The sequence below is a fragment of the Drosophila serrata genome, unplaced genomic scaffold, assembly GCF_035046125.1.
Source record: "Drosophila serrata isolate PLE 108 unplaced genomic scaffold, ASM3504612v1 contig_32, whole genome shotgun sequence".
NCBI lineage: Eukaryota > Metazoa > Arthropoda > Insecta > Diptera > Drosophilidae > Drosophila > Drosophila serrata.
In genome coordinates this window covers 375,454-399,487 of record NW_028256930.1, presented here as the reverse complement: position 1 = coordinate 399,487, position 24,034 = coordinate 375,454, and the positions used below count along the sequence as shown (strand labels likewise).

General features: G+C 46.3%; 10 protein-coding genes across 14 annotated transcripts in view; 3 read left to right on the top strand and 7 right to left on the bottom strand.

Moving 5' to 3' along the window:
- The window catches only part of gukh (NHS actin remodeling regulator GUK-holder), a 39,285-nt gene extending 26,242 nt beyond the window's left edge, over positions 1 to 13,043 (bottom strand). For both annotated transcript variants that reach the window (XM_020957540.2, XM_020957547.2), the window contains exon 1: positions 11,955 to 13,043. In XM_020957540.2, coding sequence (XP_020813199.2) covers positions 11,955 to 12,576 — 622 coding nt within the window. In that variant the 5' untranslated portion in view covers positions 12,577 to 13,043. The remainder of the gene's footprint in view (positions 1 to 11,954) is intronic.
- Positions 13,044 to 13,381: 338 nt separating this feature from the next.
- On the bottom strand, positions 13,382 to 14,524 carry LOC110191159 (very long chain fatty acid elongase F). Its single transcript, XM_020961917.2, has 2 exons — positions 14,222 to 14,524; positions 13,382 to 14,167 (listed from the first exon to the last, which is right to left on the bottom strand). The coding sequence occupies exons 1-2, from the start codon at positions 14,435 to 14,437 to the stop codon at positions 13,619 to 13,621; spliced, it is 765 nt and encodes a 254-aa protein (XP_020817576.1). The 5' UTR covers positions 14,438 to 14,524; the 3' UTR covers positions 13,382 to 13,618.
- A 90-nt stretch (positions 14,525 to 14,614) lies between these two features.
- Ndc1 (Nuclear division cycle 1) lies at positions 14,615 to 16,656 on the top strand. Its single transcript, XM_020962182.2, has 2 exons — positions 14,615 to 15,148; positions 15,206 to 16,656. The coding sequence occupies exons 1-2, from the start codon at positions 14,751 to 14,753 to the stop codon at positions 16,545 to 16,547; spliced, it is 1,740 nt and encodes a 579-aa protein (XP_020817841.2). The 5' UTR covers positions 14,615 to 14,750; the 3' UTR covers positions 16,548 to 16,656.
- Positions 16,581 to 17,947, bottom strand: LOC110191341 (putative OPA3-like protein CG13603). The gene is made up of 4 exons (XM_020962185.2): positions 17,682 to 17,947; positions 17,442 to 17,610; positions 17,240 to 17,382; positions 16,581 to 17,173 (listed from the first exon to the last, which is right to left on the bottom strand). The coding sequence occupies exons 1-4, from the start codon at positions 17,821 to 17,823 to the stop codon at positions 16,869 to 16,871; spliced, it is 759 nt and encodes a 252-aa protein (XP_020817844.2). The 5' UTR covers positions 17,824 to 17,947; the 3' UTR covers positions 16,581 to 16,868.
- Positions 17,948 to 17,985: 38 nt separating this feature from the next.
- Positions 17,986 to 18,601, bottom strand: LOC110191345 (putative OPA3-like protein CG43998). The gene is made up of 2 exons (XM_020962192.2): positions 18,291 to 18,601; positions 17,986 to 18,232 (listed from the first exon to the last, which is right to left on the bottom strand). Exons 1-2 carry the CDS (start codon positions 18,599 to 18,601, stop codon positions 18,082 to 18,084), a joined length of 462 nt encoding a protein of 153 aa, XP_020817851.2. The 3' UTR covers positions 17,986 to 18,081.
- On the bottom strand, positions 18,544 to 19,489 carry LOC110191343 (putative OPA3-like protein CG13603). 4 transcript variants are annotated; one of them, XM_020962189.2, is made up of 4 exons: positions 19,371 to 19,489; positions 19,145 to 19,294; positions 18,913 to 19,081; positions 18,544 to 18,841 (listed from the first exon to the last, which is right to left on the bottom strand). In XM_020962189.2, exons 2-4 carry the CDS (start codon positions 19,284 to 19,286, stop codon positions 18,670 to 18,672), a joined length of 483 nt encoding a protein of 160 aa, XP_020817848.1. In that variant the 5' UTR covers positions 19,287 to 19,294; positions 19,371 to 19,489; the 3' UTR covers positions 18,544 to 18,669. The 4 variants fall into 4 exon arrangements, with proteins under 4 accessions (XP_020817848.1, XP_020817847.1, XP_086690360.1 ...); XM_020962188.2 differs by having other exon boundaries at positions 19,145 to 19,309; positions 19,371 to 19,487; XM_086834234.1 differs by having other exon boundaries at positions 19,145 to 19,430.
- On the top strand, positions 19,475 to 20,153 carry LOC110191342 (uncharacterized). The gene is made up of 2 exons (XM_020962187.2): positions 19,475 to 19,637; positions 19,730 to 20,153. The coding sequence occupies exons 1-2, from the start codon at positions 19,503 to 19,505 to the stop codon at positions 20,075 to 20,077; spliced, it is 483 nt and encodes a 160-aa protein (XP_020817846.2). The 5' UTR covers positions 19,475 to 19,502; the 3' UTR covers positions 20,078 to 20,153.
- Positions 20,034 to 21,844, bottom strand: Rpt2 (26S proteasome regulatory subunit Rpt2). Its single transcript, XM_020962183.2, has 2 exons — positions 21,521 to 21,844; positions 20,034 to 21,463 (listed from the first exon to the last, which is right to left on the bottom strand). The coding sequence occupies exons 1-2, from the start codon at positions 21,521 to 21,523 to the stop codon at positions 20,147 to 20,149; spliced, it is 1,320 nt and encodes a 439-aa protein (XP_020817842.2). The 5' UTR covers positions 21,524 to 21,844; the 3' UTR covers positions 20,034 to 20,146.
- On the top strand, positions 21,788 to 22,830 carry LOC110191340 (uncharacterized). The gene is made up of 2 exons (XM_020962184.2): positions 21,788 to 22,069; positions 22,138 to 22,830. Exons 1-2 carry the CDS (start codon positions 21,788 to 21,790, stop codon positions 22,723 to 22,725), a joined length of 870 nt encoding a protein of 289 aa, XP_020817843.2. The 3' UTR covers positions 22,726 to 22,830.
- Positions 22,812 to 24,006, bottom strand: RpS19b (Ribosomal protein S19b). The gene is made up of 3 exons (XM_020962191.2): positions 23,899 to 24,006; positions 23,523 to 23,832; positions 22,812 to 23,465 (listed from the first exon to the last, which is right to left on the bottom strand). The coding sequence occupies exons 2-3, from the start codon at positions 23,826 to 23,828 to the stop codon at positions 23,292 to 23,294; spliced, it is 480 nt and encodes a 159-aa protein (XP_020817850.1). The 5' UTR covers positions 23,829 to 23,832; positions 23,899 to 24,006; the 3' UTR covers positions 22,812 to 23,291.
- Positions 24,007 to 24,034: the final 28 nt, after the last annotated feature.

Genomic DNA, 24,034 nt, shown 5'->3' with positions numbered 1-24,034 from the left:
AACGAAAAGAAAAGAATGGAAAATCGAGGAAAACCAGAGATGCTGAGAGTGAAATGCAACCGATAAAGCCTCAACCATCTATTAGTAATAAAAATAAAACATTAGCAGAGTGGACCATAAATTTTGACCGCTTCCAAAAAGAAATCCCAAATTGGAAAATGTAAATCAAGACGATAGGATAATTAAGGAAAATTAAGAGATTCTCTATAATATAACCGGAATACTTAAGAGGCATTAGTCTGAGGTTAAGACGGAACCTAATGTAGGTCAATTGATGCCAATTATATATAGTTAAACTAAATTGGATTGCTCCAGATCCGGGGATTTCCTTACTAATTCCCTGGACGCACATTCATTGGGTCTTTTCGGCTCCACAACTTCTCGAATTTCTCTCTGGTTCCCTGTAGTTCACACGTTTGCTGTTGAAATCCAACAGATCCATCATTCGCCATTGTGTCTGGCATCAAAGAAAACATTTTCCCAGGGCGTTAGATAACCGAAGAAACAAATTTCCAGCGCTGTTCTCTCTCTCTCGGTTTCTGTGTGTTTCCCAACCATTTTTGCCGCCACATAAAAAGCAATTCATGCATCTTGAAGACGCCTCACCCTTTGGCTCCCCTCCATTTTTTGGTTCCACTAAATCAATGCCAACGAATCTTGGACATCTTTGCCGTCGCCGATCTCCACCAAATTGCCAACAGCCAACAGTCTCATAATAATTAAGAACAAATTCATTTACACTTTCAAACGCCGCCAAAGGAGGTTGGAGAGGGAGGACCTCTGATTTTTTTTTTCGGAACTTTTGGGTGGAGCTGGAGGCCTGCGTGTGTGTATTGTTGGACTTGACATGTTTTGAACGCAGAGAATTTATTTATTGTGGATGTGAAATACATTTAGTATCGCACATAAAAAAGAGACAAACAAGCAGGCGGAACGGGGGCGGTGGCAGGCAACCCACAACAGATCACACCACACGGTGAAAAAATGTATTACCTGATATTTAAATTAAATATTATATAAGAATATTAATTAGGAATCTTTTTTTAAGTAGCTCTTTCTGTTTCTGAACCTTTCTTGAGTTCATTTAAGTATTGCATACCAGACACTTCTTCTATGTGCTTTTATTTTCCAATTTAATTTTCTGAATAACCAAAACTAAGGATGCATTTCTACGATTAAACATTATTCTTTAAGGTACCTTAGATGGCTGAGGCTTTTCCTATAGATCTTCTTCAAAATGCTACTATCCCATGCCTTTTAATTGTTTTAAAAAATTTCAACCATAAATGTTCCTGTTAATGTTCCCGTTTCTCCGAGTGTAAGAGTCCACACAGATTGCCACTGAGGCATAAACAACAGCTGTCTCGGCCTGTGGGGATTTCGATTGGAGCACTTTTGATGCGTTTGGGTTTATTGAACTCCCTGGCATTCAGCTCCTCCCTGCCCATCTCCCCGTGCTCCTACAACAAAAGCAATTGCAAAACAATGCAAACTCCCTTACCTCCCTTACTCGTTGGTAAGTAACATTTAAATGGGTCAGCAGGCTCATTAAAATTAAAGCCGTGAACTTTCGCTGATCTCTGATGTTTGTGCGTTCAGTTATTGCCACAATTTGTTGCGTTCGGACTGCTTAAGCGGCATTTAATGGCATCATTAATGCAACGCACGCATTTCATAGCCGACTCCTCCCTATTTTCCAGCCCATAAACGGGGGCTAAACTGCTCATTAGACTGGCATTGTGCGCACTCTTCGATTTTCGAATCGGAATGGAAACGCCAGGTTGCATTTCCGGTTGTGACAGTTCGCGTTCGCATTCGAGTTCGGCGCCACTCACCGGATGTGCCAAGTGGCAGGGGCTCGTCATCGTAAAATTTATACAAAAAAAGAGAAAAGGAAGCACAAACAATATTCAATGCTAACTCGAAATTAGGGCAAACTCTCAAAGAGCCTGAGGGTTGAACGGCGGCGGGATTTATCCCGATTTGATTATTGTGTTCTGCTGCATTGTTGAGCAATTATGTGGCACTTCCTCCCAACGCAAAGCCATTTGATGACACTCACGAGTGTGTGCCGGCTGCTGCGAAATCCTCCCTCCCATTGAATTACCACCCAGAGCAGCAGCATAACCACACAGCTGTTCCTCCACGCCACGTTTGACCCACTGCGGATTTAATGGACAGGGAAAGAGAAAGAGCGGTTCCGCTTCCGCATCCGTAACTCTCTTTACGGCCCATCGATGTTCGGCCTGGAACAAAAGCATCCAATTGACGGATGGTCTTGTAAACAAAGAGCAACAGCTTGGAATTGTGTATGTTACTGTTTCATTTAGTGAGTGACTCGACAGGGGAGTATCCCCTTTCAAATATGTGTATATCTTTCGATTTATATATCTTTGCGATAAACAAGCTACCAGATCAAGACCCGGCTTTACCGGCACGTCTTTCGTTGCCATATCCGTCGTGGGTTATAACATAATTTACGTCTCTTCCGCTTGGCGGCTTAGCAGCCATCAGTTTCCAGTTCCATGGCCGCACAAAAATGCGGCTGGCCAACTTCAGGTCCAACTCCATCTGGAATTGGTATTTGTATCTCTTCGCTGCCTGCCTGCCTCGATTGCCCTGTAATGTCAGGGCATTGTAATTGCATTTCGTGCTGAACTTCTGGTCGTACACCGCAGACAAAAGTCATCCCGAAAACGAAAACTCCACGACTTTGGGCTCTGGGTCTTGGAGCTTTTTCTGCGGTTTGCCGGCTTGTATCTCTGTATCTTTGCATCGCTGTATCTGTGGCCCCACAATGTAGCCAATATCTAAGCGTCGGCATCTTTGGTGGCCGACGCCATCATCGTCTCGAGTTGGAGTCTGAATCGAAGCCAGAGTCAGAGTCAGATTCGGTTTCAGAGTCAAAGTCTCTCTGTCCCTGGTTCTGTTTTTTTTTGCTCTCTAGATTTCAATCTGCCAGCTTGGGTTTTTAATCGCTCTGGGATTGGTTTTCCTGAACTTTATGGAACCTTGAATCGACTGAGCCCGGGAATGAGGCCGGATTGAAACCGCAACATATGCCCATTTGCCAACCTATCGAGCTGTGAGATCTGGGCTCACATCTGTCGGCCTGTACCCACGTGTCTTGGGTGTGTGTAACTAAGCACTATATATTTAGTTGTATCTGCTGGAGCGACTCTGAATTGTATCTCTATTTGGTTTTTCGGCTTAAGAGCATTAGACAGGGGCTGCAACCCCTAATAGCACAACGCCTCATAGTGAGCCTCCAGCTGCCGCTGGTCTGGTCTCTGTCATTCTCATCATCTCAAGTGCCTGGCTTAATTTTCGGGGCATGGACAATCTAATTACCGCTTTCAGTGTGCATTTAGCGTAAATGATAGCCAAAGGCGTTTTCACTCCCGCAATAACGCACTCTATCCCTGATACAGACACACATGTGTGCTCCATTAAGCCGGAGGGCAGGAGGAAGTTACGCCCGAGCAAGTTCCACCAGCTCCAGTTTCCAAAAATACACCATAAGCCCACCTGCCTCCGTTTGAGCTTTTCTTTTCTGGTTTTCCGTTGCTGTTTTTTTAGTGAAGCTTGCAGTGCGTGGCCTCCCACTGCCACTTGACGCGGGGGACTTTAACTCCGGATTCCGGTTGCAAATGGGGCAGCCATGACTGGGCATCTTTGGAAGTTGGAAAATGGAGTTGCTGTCGCTGGGGCAGGTCCCACGCACTCGTAGCAGCTTCCAGAGACCCAAAAACTGACGGACTGGCAGTCAATCCGGTTGACGGCATGACGCGGCTTAATTGGCCATTACGAGGCGGCTGCATAAGAGCCTCATCTCGTCTTGCGCAAGTCCCAACTCCCCGGGAGAATCGCTCGCTGGCGCGTTTCAGGTTTTTCCTCGCTTATGGAAAAATGATTTTTACCGTTGCAGGCGCTTTGTCTATATGCAAATCAAGTGAAAGCCAGAAAAGCCGCTTTTTTCCCCAAAAAATCCCCCACAATCAGTGGACACTTTATTGAACTCTGGGCCAGAATTTGGGTCAATGTACTCCAGCAAATAGAATTCTCTAATCACTCTAGCTCTCATTTTGAACCAAGAAAAAGTGAGATGAAGCCAAGAAAGCTCTTGACCCGAAACCTATTTGCAAAAGGATTTAGATTTGGATTTGGATTGTTTGCGCTTCATGTCGCATGCCGGCTCCTCCTCCTTCTCTTGCTACAGTTGTTAACATGAAAAGATAAACATCGGAAATGATGTCAGTCGTCAAGCTGGAAATGCCCAGCCTCTCGGTGCCTCTGTATCTGGCGGTTCCAGCCTTCCATTCCAGCGCTCCATCTTTATCGCCACGCATGTTTTCCCCCCCTCAGAATCATGTAAAACTTACACAACGCAAAAGCACAAAAAAATAATACGAGACAGACAAGAAGCTGCTGAAATAGCTGAGCCCCTTTTCGTAGTTTCAGCTGTTACATGCACGGCAATCAGAGCAACGTGTTTCTGTTTCCCATCTAATGAATTGCGACTGCCGGAGGGACCGGCTCGTCCGGAGTTCCATTGTCGTTTGGGTTCTGCCAGCTCTCCCAGACATCGTTTAGCAGGCTAAATGCCGCACTTTCAGTTGGAATTGGAGAACTAACCGCGGTGGCAAAACACGCACACAATGCGATGAATAAAAGATAAAGAGCGGCGAATTAGATCACGCGAACGTGAGCAGAACCAGGTAGCATTAAACTATATCCAAAGGGATGCAGGGACACATCCCAAGGGATTTCCTGCTCCGAAGGTGACAACACAAAAGGAGATACATTTATCAGTTAACATTTACATAAATGATTAAAAAAAAGAGGGATTTTAAATGTAGCAATCGATATCCTGACATCTAGTCTAGCCATTGTAATGTGAAATCGAATTATAAAAGGTTTTATCTACTTAAATATCTAATAATATAGGAGAAACTCTCTTTAAACAAGAAATCAAGCTATCAGAACTGATAAGTAGATTAGCACAATAAACCATGTTCCTAATGTATTGAAAATCTCTCCTAAAGTAGCAAATTCCACAAATGCTTAAGGCATTACTATAGGATTTTCTTTAGCACACACTTGAAATCAATATCTTTAGCCATAAACAATATATTTATAGCCTCGGCCAAGTGCCAAGTATTACAACATCGCCAGCCCAGTCAACACCTTGGACTCCACATCGTATCACAGAGGTAGGTATGTGTAAACAAGGGAGGAAGATAAGATATCTGGGACGCGGCCAAGAACACTCCATTATATCGTAGTCAACAATAGAATCTAATGCAGTATTGGCAAGGTCGGGAAGGCGGCTTTTCCTGAGCAGCTGCTCTTTGATTTCCCATATCGATATTCCCCTGCAATTATGGCTTAGGAACCGAACCCATTTATACACCCCAGGATCCAGTGATTAATTTGCATTTGACATGAGCCCGAGATCTGATCAACGCATCAGTTGTGCCCAGCCCTTTCCTCGCTTCCCCTAACTCTACCTATATTATATCTCTAAGCTGGGAGGGAGAACTTGTTTTTATGCCGCAAACAAAGCAATTTTCGCACTGACGCTTCCTCCGTCCATCCAGGTGAGTGTAAGTCCCCTTTTCCTACTTGGCAGGGTTGAATTATGAATGCAGTCCGGCGAAGGGGTTGAAGAACGGGTTGCATGCAACATGGCAACATGGTCGCAGTCGTAGCATTCCATATTTTGGCAGGACGCTCGTCCTGCCTCGCTTGCTCTCTCGCAAATTGTGGTTTACGATGGCCGGAACGAATGCTTACCTGAGCCATAGCAGGGGAAAAAAACCCGGCCGTAAATGAAGGTGCAGGAGACAGGGTCAAAAGCAGCGGCGGGTCTTGGCTCATCTGTCGCCTGGCATTGCGTGATGTTTGCCAGATGAATGAGAGTGAAAAATGAAACACGAGTTGCCGTTGCAATCAGTCGTCCGGAAATCAGCACAGACAGGAACACAGGCAGTCAAAGGATCCCGGGGAGCGGTTACCGACCGAGGAAGACTGCCAGGCGGGACAGACAGACATTAAGGCCGCATTATGAGACCCGCAATGGGCGACAAAGTGTTTCCATTTCCCTTCTTGCCGGCTTGGCTTCCTCTTCCTCTGCAATTTGTTTGCGGCAAACACACACATTTACGTAATGCCACGCCAAGTTCTGCTTTTGCGCTGGCTGGACCTTAAAGCTATCCTCACCGAAAACAACAAATATAAAACACAAAAAAAGGGCAGGAAAGCACTTGAAGTTCTTGTGCTGAAATTCCGAGAAACAAGTTGGACTTAGAGGCTGAGAAGATGCACAGAGAGAAGAGGAAGGCCACAAAAATGCCAAAGATTCTGCAGAAATGCCTCAGCCTGGTCCGAGTTTCTCTGTGTGTAGATGCTGCTGAGAAATTCCAATGGTAATGCAAGGTAATGGTCTTCCCAGGGACCATCTCCTCCTCCTCCTCCTCGTCCTCCTGCTGCTGCTCTCTGCAACTCCCTTGGCCAGCCCCTGCCCCTTGATTAGAGCCGCTGTTTACCTGTGCCAGCGATGCTGGGTACGAGTACAGGTTTGTGGAACGAATCTATAACCTGAGATCGCACGCTGACTGTCTGAACGTATGACTGGTCTCAGTGTTTTCCGCAGATGGAATTTCCAACGCACAATTTGCGACTGGCTTTTCCCCCCGCCCCACGCTTTTGTTGTTCTAAACGCCCACCATTATCCCGCTGTCTGCAGTCACCTTTTTTTGGTATTTGCAAACACGTTTTTGGCTTGACGAAATTAAATGTAAATGCCATCAAAAGTTTGAAGAGAAGATTGAGACGAGAAAGGTGGCCCCCAAAGGGACCGATTAGAAAGTCGTGCTCCGGCTAGAAATGCGGGTGCAGCGTTACCAAAGGTGTTTATGAGTTAAAAGGCTTTTAACGACGCCCTTCAACCGCCATGCCGCTTCTCGTGGCTATTAATCAAGGCACCACGAATCGCATCCGCTGCACCACTGTGACACTATCGAAGCACCATACGGATTTACGGCCCACGGTATATATGTGTATATATACATAAATACCGCTTAAGGGCATACAACAGACAAAGCCCAGACAGACACATTAATTTCGAGTCTTTCGCCCATTCACGGGGCTGTTAAGAATCAAAAATTGAGAATCAAACAGCGCGCTGCGCTTCATATCCGAGACGGAGGCCGAGGCCGATCGTCTTCGATCTTTCCAGGTGGAAGAGGAGGAGAGGACAGGCACTCAGTGGAGTGGCTCCACAATTGTGGTGGGGCAATCAACAATGGAGAGGGGACTGAGTGGGGAGTGGGTCTCGTTCAGTCGTCGAACGCATAGCTTAAAGTTCAATGACTGACGTTGCGTTGCGTTCTTGTTCTGGCTGCGGTTGTCGTCGCTCTTAGAGTTGGAGCTGGAGCTGCATAGGAATCCATCAGCATGCAACTTTGACTCGAACCCCATTTATATTGGCCATTCGCTGGGGCTTTTGCCTTTGCTCTTGGTCTTGGTCTTGGTGTTGGTCTTGGTCTTGGTTTTGGTTTTGGTCTTGGTTCTCTTCGCCTGGCTAGCCAAACGTGCAAAAATGCGGCACAAGCTGCGGCGGCCGGCAGCAATCGACAATCAATCCTACAGATTCCAGACGCAGCTTCTTCCACTGATGTTGCTGCCACTCGAGGAGGCACGCAACAAGCCATTTCTTTTATTTTTTTATTTTTTGCATGACTCCTCTCCGCGTTCCGTTGAACTTGCGGCGGCCTTAAGTGGCTGCTTCACTTGCGGCCAAGTTGGGCAAACAAAAGCTGAACAAATCTGGCCAAGAGTGTTATCTAAGAGCAAGAGGAAGAGTAAATACATTTCGTATTTCTTGAGCTACAAGCAAGAAACTCTTTTACAAGGTTTATTAAAATCTGTATGAGTCTGCACAGAACTACAATGCTGCTTGCCTCATTAAGAAACATTTTCAAGTTTCCATTGATTATTGCAAGAGAGCAGATTCTGCCTATTTGTAAAATAATTAAGGTAGAATACAAAGACAAAGCTATTGAATATCAAAGCATGGAATGCTGAATCTCAACCTGACTCCTACATAGGTTCAGGGTCCAAGGGATTGCAACCTGGGCCTTGGACCTGCAATTGAAACTGAGACTAAAGCCTAAAGTCTTTGCCTGAGAATGCATCCTGCCCACCAATGTTTACATGAACACGATGACAGACGCGTCTATTTATCTGTATCTGTATCTGGTTGGATGGACTGGGACTGTGACTGGGACTGGAACTGGTTGTGTTTGGTTGGTTTACATTTCGGTTTTGCGCTTCGAGTGAGAGAAAAATGTTGGGAAAATAAACAAGAGCTCCGCCTCGGCAAGTGAAGTGGAGTGGAGTGGATTGGCCCCAAAAAAAAAACAAGAAAAAAAAAGAAGAACCCAAAACAGAAAACCGAGTCAGAAACGGAAAATAAAAGGGGGCCCTGGGGCAATCTTTGGATGTAGCGATCAAATGCTCATCAGCGCACTTGAAAAATAATGCGTTTGCCGTTTAAGACAAAAAGAAACGAAAATAAGAGCCAAAAACGCACTGCAGTTATATCTGCGGCTGTGGCTGTATCTGTATCTGTATCTGCTGCTAGTACAAGAACGAGTGCGCTACGAGTATGTATCTTTTTTGTACATTTTCGAGGCATTTTCATAGCTGGCTGTGTTTTTCGTTGGCTTGTTTGTTTAGTTTTCGAGGCACACACAGATACGCACGCAGACACTCGCACGCAATGTTGCAGGTGGGAACAGGTTTTTGGTTTGGTCTTTAGTTTTCGTTTTTCGGTTTCGTGAATGTCTGTATGTGTGTGTTTGGATGCGGGCCATATCTCTTTTGGCCTTAGCCAGCAAACTGGCAACAACTTGCTTGCGTTATTTATGCCCCACTGTGTGGCCGTAATTACGAATTTCGTATTTCCTGCTGGAAAGAATCCACGGGCATGTGTATCTCTCTGCTCATCTAAGCAGCCTAGGCCCACGCACATGTGTCCTCCGGCTGGTTATCAAGTTCCCAGTAAGAGGCCACTGCCCAGTAAGTGCGTAAGTGGACAGCGGCGCAAGTGGTGCTCTTCAAAGAAGCCTCCTCCTCATCCTCCTGCTTTTGCGAAAAAGCGCCTGCTGCGCCCATGCCAGTCACGTACAACTGCAACATGTTGCCCGGCAATATGGCCGATCCTATCGATCCTATGGTTATATACTAGAAAGTGCGTTAGTTCCTTGGTTACGGCAGTACGGGCCTAGAACGAATGGGAGTTACCCTCGACGACTGACTGACTGGCTGCTCCTCACGCTTGGCTGCCCTCGTATATAAAATTTAGCCAAGAGCCACTTTTCCGAGTGGTGGTTAGCATTCGCCACAAATGGCGCGATGTAATGGCATTTCTAATATGGACACATTAATGGCCCCGGGACACACAGGTGAGAGAGGGAAGAGAGGGAGGGGCACATGGAGTTCGACGGGACGAAATTGCTAAATTTCAAAATTAACAACCAGAAACAGCTGGGGTAAAAATAATAGTTCTTTAAAAACCACATGTTTATAGAACAGACTAGGAAAATAAATGGTTATTTTTAATATGAGCTACGTACTATTGGATATTTCTATTTATTCTTTGTTTAATTTGAGTGTTGTTTATTATTCATTATTGTTATTGTATTTAAAAAAGGGATATGGAAAAATTTATAAATATTTTGGGAATTTATAAATAGAAAAGCATCCATGTTAAGCGATTTAAGGTATATTTTTGAATACTAAACTAAACTAAACTTCAACTCATTTTCAGCTCTTTTAAGAACAATGATTAATTTATATCTATCCCATTGTTTTAACTTTAATTTGTATTATTTCCAACCAGTTTCTGTGTTTTTTGGTACTCTACTACTTTACTAAGTTTTTTCTAATGGATTTTAAATGAATTTAAGCCACAGAATTAAACACATTCTAAAGAAATGTATTAACTAAAGGTGTGAATTTTGCAATATCTGAATCTGAAATATCTTATTCCGTTTTTGCCTTTATATTTAGGTGCCTTTCAGCTCTATTATTTCGCCCAGAGTTGTTGCACATATGCAGAAGCCAGCGAGTGCTGCTGCTCTTGTTTTTCCCGGGCTTCATACCTGAGCAATTAGTGCGACGTTTTCACTGCACATGCAGTAGCCCAAAGAGCAGCAGCAGCGGCAGCAGCTGCTGTTCGCCTCGCCACTTGGGCAGCTGACAAGGAGCTGAAGGGGCAGAGCTCTTTGCAAAATGACAGCTGACAATGGATTGCCACGTTCTGCCCCTCATACTGAAAAGAGGCAGCGGCTAAGTGCACAATAATAATAATAACAACGAACAGAGCCAGAGCCAAGCTGCAAAAAGCTGCAGTCAGCGTCGCCAGACTGGCGTCGAGATTTCATAAAATTATTGAACGTTTTCAGGCGAATAACAAAATTCAGAGTGCCAGCAAAAAGGCGAAAAACTGCAAGAGAAGCAATACGGATAGCTGGGCGAGAGATTACCCAATGGAAAATCGGCTTTTCGCATATCAAGCAGTTTGACAGCCACTGCAGATAACCTGTTGCTGCTGCCTGCCTGCCAGAATTGCCATTTACCAGTTGCCACACAAATGGCCATTCGTGTTGGCCGGTATTTAACACAAGGTCGCGAAAACAATGAGCCAAACGACTTTAGACCGCTTATCTAAGCGCTCCCACTCAGCTCCTCAGCTCCTCAGCTCCTCGGTAATTGTAGAAGCCTCTGCTGGACGCCGCCAAGAAGCTAATTGCATGGACAGGCACAGGCGACGACCCAGCCAGCTCCACCCACAAATTCAACTCTGAATAAGAGCATAAGGGCAAGGGGAGCTTACTGCAGAGGCGACAAAGTAAACAAGGTGTTAATTTCCACTGCCGCCCTCTGTATTATTCCTTCGTTTCCTTTTCAATTGGAGATGCACTGGTCAAAGGGTATGGTGATTATACTTGTCAGTTTGTCACCATAAAATCCAGTGGCATTAAAGTAAAATTAAAATATGCAATTTTAAACAGATATCTCTTTTTAATTAAATGAATTTAATTATAAAAAGATAACAAGCTTTGCTGTTTTTATACAGTTATCTTTATAATTAAATTTCTTTGTAATTAAAACTGAGTCTGCCTACATGGCTTTTAGGAGCTTTCTTATATTTTTGCTCTTTTTCTCTATACAAATTTTTTAAGAAAAGATATTCGTGACAAATAAAGAAGTATGCAAAACGTAGGTTTGTAAAGAAAAAAACACAGATTATTCTCTATAAAGAAAGCTTTATGACCTGTATAAATCAACAAAAGAATCATTTATTGTATTCAAGAGGACAGAATTTGAAAATTGACAACGAAACGCAAACATTTTCAATGGAAAAAATAGAAAACTTCCAAGAGAAGCAATTAAATTAAATTAAAATTTAAGCAATGATGAAAAAATACAAAATTCCTACACATAATTACTGTGCTGAATCTCATTGCGCCACATATTAATCAACTTTTTTAATAAAACTCTTTGCTATGCACTTTTGTTTAGAGTATAAGGGGCCCCTCCTTTACAGCTTTCAATTATACACTCTTTTTTTTCCTCTCCTCCCTTTTGCGCCTTTGCAAATTGAATTCCCTCGCGAGCTGCGAAAGCAGATAAGATTGGAGCACGTTCGTCGGCCCCACTCCCCACTCCCTGTTCCCTGCTCCCAGACAGCCACCCACACAGAAGCAGGGACACGGATACAAAGCGGGAGCAGCAGCAGATGACAGGCGATAAGCACAAGCCGCTTGTGATAACGCACTTGACTTTGTCGCGAATCGTGCGGGGAATACGCGCTGCTCCCACTCGACGCGGATGGGATTACTCCCCGGATTAGTAAAGCGTTGGATGATGATGGATGTACTTACGAACTGTGACCGTTTTCGGGTCGTAGGCACAGACGCGTCGCTCCACTGCCGCAATTTTGCGCTGCACGCGGCCCGCCCGCTCGCCCACCGCCTGCAGGTCCCGCTGCAGGTCGTCAAAGATGTCGCTGGCGATGAGCACCAGGCTGGCCAGCTGCCGCAGGGCGTTACTCAGCGTAATGTTGCTGATCGAGTCGAACTCGTGACCGGACACCACTTTGGAGGAGCCAGCGGTGGGCGACTGCGGGGCACTAGCGATCCGGGCCAGTGCTGGCCGCTGCTGGCTGGGATGCCGCGAGTTGGGCAGGGACTGCGATTGGTGGCGCGTAGGGGATGTGGACAGGAACTCGACGTGGTGCTTCAGTTTCTTCATGGGCGCCGGTGCTGGAGGGAGAGGCTGCTGCTGCAGCTGCTCATCCTCTCCATTGTGGCTGTGGTGCACCAGGACCCGGGTAAGCGAGCTGGGCGAGCCATCTGCGTCCCCGTCTGGCGACTGCTTGTTGATGCAATTGTTGTTCCGGCACTTGCCCGGCGTGCAGTGAAAGCGGCCGGCGGCATGGCCCAAGCTGGCCGCCGTGGCCTGGGCCACATTGACGGGCTGCACCACGCGCTGGACGAAGGGCATCTCTCTGGGTCGGCCGGTCACTAGCTTCTCCTCATCCGCTCAGCCTCGCTACCGCTAGCCGGCACCAAACAAAAAATAGTGATAATCCAAGCTAAACACACACGCACACACAGACGCCGAGTCGTCGGGCTGACCAAAAACTGGTCGGACAACTTCTGGACTTGAATCCTCCGCGGTCGCAGCCTCCACTAGCTATTGTCTCCCGATTTCGGCATAAATTCCTTTGCCCGGTTCTCACGCACGCACGTAAACACACACACAAACAGGTTTATTGCAATGGGATTCCTCGTCGGCTACTGCCCAGCCTCGTACATCGCGCCGCGCACAGAATATTGCCAGGTGATTAGAGCGATTTTATGGGGCCCGGCCGCCACCGTTACGCGTCGTTCGAAAGGTGATTTGCCGGCTTAAAGAATTGCGGTCCGTACTCGCACGTCGTGTTTTGCCGGTTTACTAAACTTTCTGCTAGAGGTGGTGAAACTTCGATAGTATCGAGTCGATAACAACATCGATGTCTTCGTAAAATACCATATTTCAGGCATTTTTAGGTCATTGGAGTGAAAAACTTGCGCTGGTAACATTGGGATAATTTAAAACTTTTTGGCGTACCTAATTTGATTAGATACGCTTTATAAAGGCCGATTTGTTTACCCCTGCTGTCCTTATTACCAGAATTCTCTATTCAAAACAGTATATTAGTTGAATATCTGAATTTGTAGAATTCTAAGTTAAATACCATCAATTACTGTTGTGGTTGCGCTCTACCAGAAAAGCCTCTCAATCGAAAAGAGTCTAAAACACATGATTAAATTGCTAAATTAGTCTTTTTATGGTATTAATTAAAAGTATTACTGAAATAACAAATGTTTTAGGGACACAATTTCGTAAAAAGAACGTAATATTAACTATACATGGTCCCCAAAACTAGTTAAAATTATGCTCACATAGCAAATTCTTTGTTTTTGTAAACTGTGCTCTAAAGGTAGAATACTAATGTAAAGTATAACAATTCAAATCAATCAAGGTTTAAGGGATATGAGGCTCAGTTCTCCTTTTCCTTTGAATTTCGCATATAGCTCTGGACATAGAAGTTGGTGAACATGATGAACATGATCGCGGCGGAGCAGCTGAACAAAAAGGTCAATCCCTGTGATTTCTGGCAGTTGGGCTGGGCGGCAGTGTAGGCACAATGGGCGAACATCAGGATGAACTGCACCATCTGGAGCACGGTGAGATAGCGCTTCCAGGGCACAGGCATGCCAGCAATAGAACAGTAATAGTAGCAGTACATCACCACGTGCACGAAAACGTTGAAGAAGCAAAGGAGAAACAGGTGGCCTCCATAGCCGTGAAAACGAATGATAAAGTATCCCATAGTCGGCATCAGGACATGGTGAAACACATGCAGATAGGTTATCTGACGGTACTTCTTGCGCAGGACAATGAAAAAAGTGTCCAGCAGGTCCACGATCTTGTTGATGTAGTAAGCGTAACCAATGGTGCGTTCCCAGTCCTTCAGGGGGTGACCCTGAGGCAGAACTTTCATGCAGCTAAAATTATACGGCCGGAACACAAACAGGAAATAGAATCCCTATGGTAAAATCAGATTAGGTACCTTGACTGTAGTATGCGGGTCTGGACTTACCGGCAAGAGCATTGCTATATTGTATAATATCTGAAACAAGTTGTACCACTTGAGAACTCCATTTAGCTTATAGGGCTCCCGGTGCTCCATGAACTTCCTGCCGGCCTTGAAAACCACCAGCAAGTAGCCTACGACAATGGTTAAAATCGGGCCGGGTCCTGTGGCCAACGGCAGCTGCTTGGAATCGGCATAGGGAGTCCGGAATATTTCCAACATTTTGTCAGCTCGGAATATGTTTTTACTGTGAACTATTGATACTAACACCTGGTCTCTTCTTTACTTTTGACTGACATTAAAAGCAAGGCTTGTTATAAAGTAAATGAAGTTTCTCAACGAACATCTTTTTTAACGGATTTTGATTTCAAACAGCATTAGGGACACTCTTTACATGATGATTATTTTTGCTTGCCACGGTCACACTGTGCATATGCAACAAAACGCGCGCGTAGCCGTCAATTGGTAAATATTGCAATAAATCGCGAAACTTAAAAGAAAATACGCTTAAGACCCGTGGAAGAGCAGCCCAACGATGTCCGCCAGCTCCTCCAGCAACGCCTGCAAGCTGCTCTTGCTTGGCCGCTGCTTGCGCGCCATACTCCTAAGCGTGGGCATCCAGTTCCTCCTGCTGACTGTCTTCCTGCTGTCGGTAAACTTCCAGCTACTGCATCCACTCGCCTGGGTGACAGGAACGCTAGGTCTGGTGGCCAGCTGGTACACGTGGTTTGCCAGCATCCCGCTGTTGGGCGCCGTCGTTCTCTACGGTGTCTCACTTTGTCAGCAGCACCTCTCAGAGCGTCCGTACTGCCCCACACGCTACCGCTGGCTCCTGCACTACGGACCGCGCAAGCTACTTTTTTTGAGCGCTCATATCTTGGTTGGATTCCTAACCGCGTGGCTTTACACGGGATATCTGCACACGGACTATCAGTAAGTGTATATGGACACATGGAATAACGAGCAAACTACTAATCTGTTAACCTGCAGGCACCTTCGATACAAATGCTACGGCCAAGACTGTGTGAGCGCCTACCATGTGTATCTGCTGGGCATGGGCATAACCGCCGGAAGCTACTACTTCGCCTCCGTCCACATGCGCCAGGAGGTCTCCATTGAGTTCCCCATTGTCGAACAGTCTCGCGGCGAGAGGCTACGTGAACTCCTATACGCCAGCCTAGCTAGATCCCTGTTAAGATCGCTGCTGCCCGCAATTAGCTATACCATAGTATTTTGGCTAATCGGACCCCTGGTGTGCCGCAAACTGAGCCACTTCCTCTCTGTGGACCTGGACGAGCGACTGGATGGTTTCTTCGGTGTGGCCACCAATGTCCGTCTGCTCTTCTATGGCTGGCTGCTAACTGCTCAAATTCTGAGCAATATGCACCTCATGCGTTCTTTCTACGGCATGCTGCTGTCGGAGGACATTCCCCTGGTAGTGGCCAAACAGCGAGCGGCCTTCGTCCAAGAACAAGAGGTTACCGTAGTGGCGGGACTTGGCGTTTTCAACGTTTACGTAGTACAATGCCTAGCCGCTCACTACTTGTACAAGTTGGCCTTGCGTAAGGATTCCACACAGCGCGCCGAAATATTCCAGCTCACGGAGCCGGGCAACCGGCCGGCAAACTGGCGTGCACTCTGCGACCAGTGCCTAAGCATCCTCGGCAGCTTCACCGAAGAACTAACAGAGTCTTTGCAGAAGATCAGTGTGCTTAAGGGCGCCCAAAGCCTGCCTGTACCACCCAAAACCATCGAGTCCACTAATGCCAGCTTGATGGCCGAGAAGTTGCTCCTGCGGCAGTACAATCAGATGCATGGCATCCGACCAATTGTGTTGCCCACACAGGAAACTGGAGTCGAGCGGCCGGCCGATGGTATTCGCCATGTGCCCAACTGGTGTGAGCGCGTATCCACTCAGATAGAGGGAGTGTTTCAGCGACTGTTGAAGCGAGTGCCAGGCATCGTATACTTCTTTAATGAGCAGGAGGGAGCCAAAGCAGCCTACCTGCTAACCAATTCGCTGCCTGTAGTTTATATATCGCAGGCTTTGGCACAGGTTTGCGTGGCCTCACTCAAGGAGGATCGATATGGAGTGGTCCAGAACGACCTAGCGGCCATCATCAAGGCATTGAACAAGCTTCAAGGCGAGCTGCAGAAGTTGGGCAGTGTGATAGGAAGCCTGCGGGCACCCAGCACCACATTTAACGTCCTTCATTGCGCTGTGCGCCGTAGCTTGTACAACATTTGCAACTCCTTCGGCGACTACCTGGGGGATCTGCTGCCGCCCGGCGAAGAGGTGAATCAGCTACAGGATCTGATCTACCAGGAGTAGATCCACCAATTCCCCTTTCATCACACGCACTCATTTTGTAACATGTTTTGCATCTCTTCTTTAGTTGTTGTCTTCGGTAACAATAAAAATTTATAAATACAACTACAAATGTACAATAGTTAAATACACCTATTGACTGTTAAACTTATGAAGTACGTAATGAATAACACGCGATTTGATCATAACTAGCACTGATGAAATGGTCTGCAAGATGAATGTGTACAAGCCGCTCTCTCCCCAAAGAGAGAAAAGCACTTACTGTTCCTCCATGGCCACTGCGAACATGAGCAGGGCCACATCCTGCTCCAGCCTTCGGTTGGGTCATACCTCGGCTTTCAATGGCAGTGAGCTTGCAGAGGTGGCTGCTTCGCCGAGCGACTGCTCCAGTTGCACGGCCACCTCGTCCAGGTGCTTAAGTGCCTCCTTTGCCTTGCGATTGCGACCGTCTACGAAGATCTCTGTCTCCAGGTAGTTCAAGGCACGGAAAGCCATGCCACCTAAAGGGTCATAAAAGCCTTCATAGGTCTTCTGGTTTCTGGCACCCGCGCTCTGATCCGGCGTGTTAGGATCAAAGGGGACATACTCCAGAATGGGTTCCTTGTGCCAACGGAAAATGTTTCGGGAATCTGCGGATTAAGCACAGGGAAGCTATAGAAACCTCAGACTACTTAATTGATTAGTTAGTAATCAACCTAGGTCAGCCAGCACACGCGTCATTTCACGAATCTGGGCATCCTGTCGCTCCAAACGGAAGTTCATCTCCGTCAGCATGTTGGTCAGCTCCATCTTCTCCGCCTGCATCATTTCGTTCTTCTTGTTCTCCTTGATGGTTTGACTAAAACCAGGCAAGGATTATTACAGCTGAAGTTAATTCAAGATTCCCCTTTTACGAACCGTGAGTACTCGAAAATAAGCAGACCGGCTCCGATAGTGAAGATGATGAACTCCCCCAGCAGATTAGCTCCCAGCTCAATGGCCATCGCCTCGTTTAACGGTGGCACATTAACCCGTCCGCCCATGTTCAGGGCCCACATCTTGGTCTTCACCTCCACCCAATTGTAGACTGCAAAGATATGGAGGGGTTTATTCACGAATCCAGCTCTAATCATATCAATTCCCAAATCCAGCACTTACACTGCGCCGGCGGCATGCATATATACTTCCTGAAGAAGGGACTCGACTTGGCGTTGGACTTGATCACGTTGGCTATCGGCTTGCTGATCTGTTTGATGGCCAAGACACCAAGCTTGGCCGCCGGGAAGACGCCGATCACCATTGTTTTTTTTAACCAAAAATTATTACAAAATATGCATGCAGTGTGACCGTAGCCCGAGCTTTCGAATATACCAAAGCTTTGACAAAAAATCCGCTAGAGCGCGTATAATATTTAAATTTCTCGATTCATTTTGAATAAACTGAAGCTTGTAGCAAACAAAAGTTTAGTTAAAAAAATATATTTTGGATTATAAGAGAGGTAACTGAACCGAAGGGAGGTAAATGAACCCAAGGGATAACAACAATTTCACATAACTTATTATCTTTGATAGCCATTCAAAGCTGCCTTAATATAGGAAATATCTTTATCTTGCTGCTCAATATGTGCACTAATGCCGTCCAGCTGATCAAACATAATTTTGTTCTGCTCCTTCTGCTTCTGGTCCTTCTTCTGTGTCTTTAAATGCTGCCTGAAACAAAAGAACTGAATTGAAACCGAGCGAACCAATGAACTCGGTTGCGTCCAACCGGGAAACTTCATGGTAGATAAATCCCAGACCAATGATCACCACAATGACTTCGCTAAGAATATCAGAGCCCAGTTTGATGGCCATAGCGGGAGGAAGAGGCGGAACCCTCCTTGGCTGCTTCAGTCGCAGCATCCTTATCTTCCACCGGACCTCTAATTTGTTGTAGAGCTGCGCCGGCGGGATAACGACATAGCGACAAACGTGGGGATTGTGTTTACCGGCCCACAATAGAAGATTTCCGATGGGTTTGCTGACCCGCTTGAAACCATATACGATGATTTTCCCCAGTGGAAAGCTCCCGATCACCATTGTCTCGAAACTGAAAATTTTGAACGAAATAACAGGCAACTGACGTTTCGTAGACGACTCGGTTTCAGTTATGTCCAACAGCAATCATACGATCTATCCATGCTGCCAACCATCATCTTTAGCTGCCTAATTTCCATGGTCTGAAAGGCTACCTTCTCGGTTAGGTCGGTAATTTTCGTTTCCAGTTGCTGTTGAACACGGTTTTTTTCTTCCTGCTTAGATTTGTCGTTTCTCCTCTGCCTGAAAATAGAGAATATAATGAATTAAATCCGTTTTTTATATTGATTAGTGTTAATTAAATGTTTACAAACCTGTAAAACTCCGCAGTCAAAAGTAGAGCGCCAATAAGGAATATAGACATCTCTCCCAGCAGGTTTGCTCCCATTTCAATGGACATCGCCGTGTTCAAAGGTGGAACAAAACGCGGTTGTCTCATCCCCAGCATCCACATCTTCGACCGCACAGAGATGTTGTGGTATACTAGAAATTAATGTCCGGCTATCTGAAGGTGGCTAAAATAATCCATATACTCCATATACTCACAAGTGGCTGAAGGGGCGACAACGAGGGTTTTGAAGGGCGGGTTCCTTACAGCTGTACGCTTTATCAGCTTGGTGATGGGTTTGGCAATGTGCTTGATGCCTAATAATCCTAATTTCACCAATGGGAAGGCTCCGACTACCATTCTGAAAGCTGTAGTTACAAAACCTTAAATCATACAATGACAATGCTAAAGAGGTGGGGTTAAAAGGTTAAGAAATCTTAAAACCTTTATTCTTTTCCTTTTTCAGTTATTTTTCGACCTCAAATCCTTAGAAACCGTTAAAAGCTCTTTTTATTTATATTGCTGTGTAAAATAGTTTATTTTGGCATAAGTTACTCGGCCACACTGCTTAGCCATATGATTTTGAATTTGTTAGAACTTTATTACAATTTATCAACAACAATGTCGTCATCTCAAAGTTCTGATGAAGAAACGGACTTCAAAGTGGTTTCCTCTACTAATTACCAGCGCGTCCAGGATAAAGTATCAAAAGTAAGATTCATATATCTCAAAATGCCAACTGTCTTTTGAAATCAGCTGGACTTTTGGACTATATCCGAATTAATATACACCCTATCTTCCAGATAAGCTACGCAGATGGCATAGCCGATGGCCGGGAAAAGGTGTTTCAAGACAGCTTTGATCAAGGCTACGAAGACGGCCTTAAAGCGGGTTTAGAACTGGCCAAACTAAGTGCCTTCTATGAAACCCTTCAAGCATCAGGTTCAGAACATGCGGAAGGAGAGGCCTTTAAGAACCTTAAGCTCGCAGCTCCCACAGCCAAGGAGCACTTCAAGTATTTAGAGCACCAGGGAGCACATCTAAGCGTTGTGAGGAAGAATCAACTGACCTACTTGGACGACTTGATAGGACAATGTGCACAGGCTCTCCCAGCTACTACAAATTTATTCGTATCGAGCTCTTCTAGTTAGTGTTAATGTGGTTTAATGCATTTTTTGGGAATTATCAAAATCAACTGAAAATATAGATTTGTATGCGACTTATAAATACAGGCCTTCCGGCGTGCCTTCCTTCTTCCGGTAAAGGACGCTCTCCTTCGACTTCTTGAAGTCCTCATTGGTCACCTTCATGCGGCGCTCACGCAGTGCCATAAGACCCGCCTCTGTGCAAATGGCTTTAATGTCGGCTCCGGAGAGGTCATCCTTAGCCATGATCAGTTCGCTGAGGTTCACGTCCTCGGCCAGGGTCATGCGCGAGGTGTGAATGGTGAAGATGCGGCGTTTGGTCTTCTCGTCGGGCAGCGGGAACTCGATCTTGCGGTCAATACGACCGGGACGAATTAGCGCAGGATCCAGGGTCTCAATACGGTTAGTGGCCATGATCACCTTGACGTCTCCACGCGAATCGAAGCCATCCAACTGGTTGAGCAGCTCCAACATAGTACGTTGGATCTCACGCTCGCCTCCAGAATTCGAATCGTAACGCTTGGTGCCCACGGCGTCGATTTCGTCGATGAACACAATGGAGGGTGCGTGCTCCTCGGCCACGCGGAAGAGCTCTCGCACCAATTTGGGTCCGTCACCCAAGTACTTCTGGATGAGCTCCGAGCCCACCACACGCAGGAACGTCGCCGAGGTTTGGTTGGCCACCGCCTTGGCCAACAGGGTCTTTCCGGTGCCTGGGGGGCCGTAGAGGATGACACCCTTGGGCGGTTTGATGCCCATTTCCTCATAGTACTCGGGATGTGTCAACGGTAGCTCGACGGACTCCTTGATCTCCTGGATCTGAGTGTCGAGTCCACCGATGTCCGCGTAAGTTTCTTGCGGCGCCTTCTCCAGCTTCATCACCGTGACCATGGGGTCAGTGTCGTCGCTGAGCACTCCCACCACGGCGTGAACCTTGTGGTTCAGGAGCACGGAGCAACCTGGCTCCAGCTGGTCCTTGTCCACGAAGGACAGAATACTCACATAGTGCTCGGACCCCACAGACGTCGAGACGATGGCGTGGTTGTCGTCGATGATCTCCTCCAGGTTGCCCACGGACATGGGTGTACCTCGCAGGTCGTCCACCTTGGAGCGCTCCTCCTCGTTCTTTTCGTCCTGGGGCTTGAGGCGCTCCTGGTTGCGAATAAACTCGTCCTCCATCATCAGGTAGTCCTTGATCCGCTCCAGCTTCAGCAGCTTCAAGCGGCAGCGCGTGTGGGGCGTCACCTGGGGCAGCTTCATTGCCGCATCTGGACCCTTTGCGCGACGCTTCTTCTTGCCAACACGGGTCGGGATCGGGGGCTCGTACTTCTTCTTTTTGTCCTTGTCATCCTTCTTGTCGCCAGCGCCCCCTTGGGCCGATTGGTTTTGTCCCTGCAAGGAGAGGATTCCCCATTAGCAGTTAGTCGCGGTGTCCCAGTTCCGTCTTACCATTTTGCTTCTGTGCTGCTACTAGTTTCCACAACCGCTTGATAATCTTTCCCGACTTTTTTTGTCGGCAACACAAAAACAGAATTTCTACTAGTCATAAGCGAAGCAAAGTTGGCTGCGGCTACCTTACCGTATCTGTGAATTGGACGGTCTGGCAGCACTCCCCACTGCGAAGAGTTATTTGGCAACAGTCTGGCAACGACAGAATTTTTTGTTTATTGTTTCGTTTCTGCCGCGAATTACAGAAAATATTTAAATTAATAATCAATGGAGCAAAGAGCCAAGAATATCGATATTAAACTCGACACAGTTGACGTTTTGACTACTGGAACAGCAGCGGAGTTTGTGAACGGCATCCTAGACTTCCTGCTGTTTCAACGACGCCAGATTCCCTTCGTCTACAAAACCTACAAATATTATGTGGAGAAGTGGTCCGATGCGGAGGAATTTGGGCAAGCAGCGGATCAGGGATCGTTTGCCAACTATCAGCTTAGCCAGCAGCGGTCCAAGGCCAAAGCTACCAAGGAGTCTATTAGCGACATGCGAGAGGTAAGTGTCGTCTATCGTTTATTTACCGCACAGAAACAAGCCATTTGTTTACATGCGTTGACCTGCAGCTCATAAGACAAGCCTTCAGGACGTCGGATGTGAAGAGCCTACGGTTTCTGTTTGGCACCAACACCTTTATGCCCTCAGAGGCGTACACCTTGCACATCCCACACGACTCCATATCAAGGTCCCACCATGGCGAGCACCATGCTTTGCCTCAAGGCCGTATCAACCAGGCTCTACTCCGTCTGCTGACCTGCGAGGATCTGTACACACTCTTCTCCACGGAACTGAATGCCACTAATGTGTTCCTGGAACTGGAACTGCTTACCTCCTCGGAGACTCAGCAGGATGCCATTAACATTATACCCAAGCCTGTGCTGAGTTGCCTTCCGCGCAGCTGCAAGAATATACACTTGCACCTCTTGCATAGCAGTGAGAACCCATTGGCAGAATTGCGATGCTGCCAACAGATGGAAATTTTCGAAGATCTAGACCTGCTTAAGCTGGCCAAACCTGAAGGCGACTGCAGTAGAACAAGCGCTTACGCAGAACCATCGTCCAAGGAATCTAGCGGCTGGTGGCAGTCGGGAGTCATAGTTCGTGGATTCAGGACTCAGCCCAATCAAAAAGCAGGCGACTTGTGGACCAGTTAGTATGAATAATACGAATAGTATTTAAGTTAACCCTCTTCTTTCTAAGTAGACAAACTGTGTGCGAATGCCAAGAATAAAGTGTCAAATTAGTTTCTATGCTGCGTATTTCAGTGTTTTATTTTATTTATATTATATAAGGATGTATAACGTATTCTCTCACAGGGCGTTTGTGTATTTCATATTATATTCAAAGTGTTCATTGTAATTTAAGAAGAATTTAAGTGTGGGTTTGTCTTTCATTGAATTATATCGTATCGTATCGTTAATATCGTATGTTTCAGTGAACATATTTCATATCGTATTAAGTGCATGTTTTAGTAAATATGGATTTGTATCGTATCGTATCGTATTTGAGTGGCTTAAAACTATTGATATTGGTTTTTTCATTTTTCTTCCCATCGTATTAAGTGTATATTTTCTAAGCTCGTCGTTTTTCGAGCTTTGTAGGTGCATTCAATGAATACATAGAAAGTATTCGCTTCGTTTTATGTTAGTTTGAAAACTGTGTAGCATTCGTACTCATCGTTTGTTAAGCATTTGGAAAGGTGCAAAACTTTTTCATCCTGTCAGTCCCAAGCCGTTGAAGTGGTTATAACGCAGGGCTCCTTGTTGGCGCTACGCTGCTTGACCACAATCTGGTTAGCTATGCGGTCCATATCGCGTTGGCCCTTTGAGGTAAGTTTGCGGCCCCCCTCCGGATGCTTCTCCACCATACGAGCTGCCTCCAGAGCTTGGAGAGCCTGTGAAAAACATGAAGCGGAATTAATTCTGCCTTTTTTATGAAGACTTTGGAGTACCTTGCGGATGCACCCATCCGCGGAGCGACAGTAGCGAGACGGATGAGTTCCGTTGCGCTTGCGCCCGCCGTACACCTTGGTAAACGCAGCTACTCCAGACGGACTGCGTATGTACAGATGGCGCATGATGGAGGCGCAGCGCGTATAGAACCAATCATCCTCTGTGGGAGCGGTCTCCTTGAACTTTCCCGTCTTGATGAATTCGGCCTGCACGGGCACCACAAGTTTTCCGGACTTTTTCAGGAAAGACGCCAAAACTTTGGTCACAACGTGCTGGTCTAAATCTTTAACGGTAACGCCCGGCATTTTGCTATGTTTATCATTTAAGATTTTATACACTGATGACACAGATAATCCACGATTAAGTTTTTCTTACCTTTTCGGAGCAAAGAAAGCTTCCAATCAAAATGGCGGGTCTGGTCAAAATGGACAGTTAGTAAGTGTGAGTGTGACCAAGCCACTAAGTTCTTATCGATAGTCTACAGGAATTCTCATCGATAGTGACGAAGACT

Bases quoted from the DNA above. Each gene is read 5' to 3' on its own strand.
- LOC110191159 (XM_020961917.2), bottom strand. From the start codon at position 14,437: ATGTTGGAAATATTCCGGACTCCCTATGCCGATTCCAAGCAGCTGCCG. The intron at 14,168-14,221 runs GTAAGTCCAGAC...ATTTTACCATAG, and splicing joins ATATAGCAATGCTCTTGCCG to GGATTCTATTTCCTGTTTGT.
- Ndc1 (XM_020962182.2), top strand. From the start codon at position 14,751: ATGTCCGCCAGCTCCTCCAGCAACGCCTGCAAGCTGCTCTTGCTTGGC. The intron at 15,149-15,205 runs GTAAGTGTATAT...GTTAACCTGCAG, and splicing joins TATCTGCACACGGACTATCA to GCACCTTCGATACAAATGCT.
- LOC110191341 (XM_020962185.2), bottom strand. From the start codon at position 17,823: ATGGTGATCGGCGTCTTCCCGGCGGCCAAGCTTGGTGTCTTGGCCATC. The intron at 17,611-17,681 runs GTAAGTGCTGGA...ATATCTTTGCAG, and splicing joins ATGCATGCCGCCGGCGCAGT to TCTACAATTGGGTGGAGGTG. The intron at 17,174-17,239 runs GTTGATTACTAA...CTTAATCCGCAG, and splicing joins GCGTGTGCTGGCTGACCTAG to ATTCCCGAAACATTTTCCGT.
- LOC110191345 (XM_020962192.2), bottom strand. From the start codon at position 18,601: ATGGTGATCGGGAGCTTTCCACTGGGGAAAATCATCGTATATGGTTTC. The intron at 18,233-18,290 runs GTTGGACGCAAC...CTTTTGTTTCAG, and splicing joins ATCTACCATGAAGTTTCCCG to GCAGCATTTAAAGACACAGA.
- LOC110191343 (XM_020962189.2), bottom strand. From the start codon at position 19,286: ATGGTAGTCGGAGCCTTCCCATTGGTGAAATTAGGATTATTAGGCATC. The intron at 19,082-19,144 runs GTGAGTATATGG...ATTAATTTCTAG, and splicing joins TGTCGCCCCTTCAGCCACTT to TATACCACAACATCTCTGTG. The intron at 18,842-18,912 runs GTTTGTAAACAT...CTCTATTTTCAG, and splicing joins TTGACTGCGGAGTTTTACAG to GCAGAGGAGAAACGACAAAT.
- LOC110191342 (XM_020962187.2), top strand. From the start codon at position 19,503: ATGATTTTGAATTTGTTAGAACTTTATTACAATTTATCAACAACAATG. The intron at 19,638-19,729 runs GTAAGATTCATA...CCTATCTTCCAG, and splicing joins TCCAGGATAAAGTATCAAAA to ATAAGCTACGCAGATGGCAT.
- LOC110191340 (XM_020962184.2), top strand. From the start codon at position 21,788: ATGGAGCAAAGAGCCAAGAATATCGATATTAAACTCGACACAGTTGAC. The intron at 22,070-22,137 runs GTAAGTGTCGTC...GTTGACCTGCAG, and splicing joins CTATTAGCGACATGCGAGAG to CTCATAAGACAAGCCTTCAG.
- RpS19b (XM_020962191.2), bottom strand. From the start codon at position 23,828: ATGCCGGGCGTTACCGTTAAAGATTTAGACCAGCACGTTGTGACCAAA. The intron at 23,466-23,522 runs GTACTCCAAAGT...TGTTTTTCACAG, and splicing joins CGGATGGGTGCATCCGCAAG to GCTCTCCAAGCTCTGGAGGC.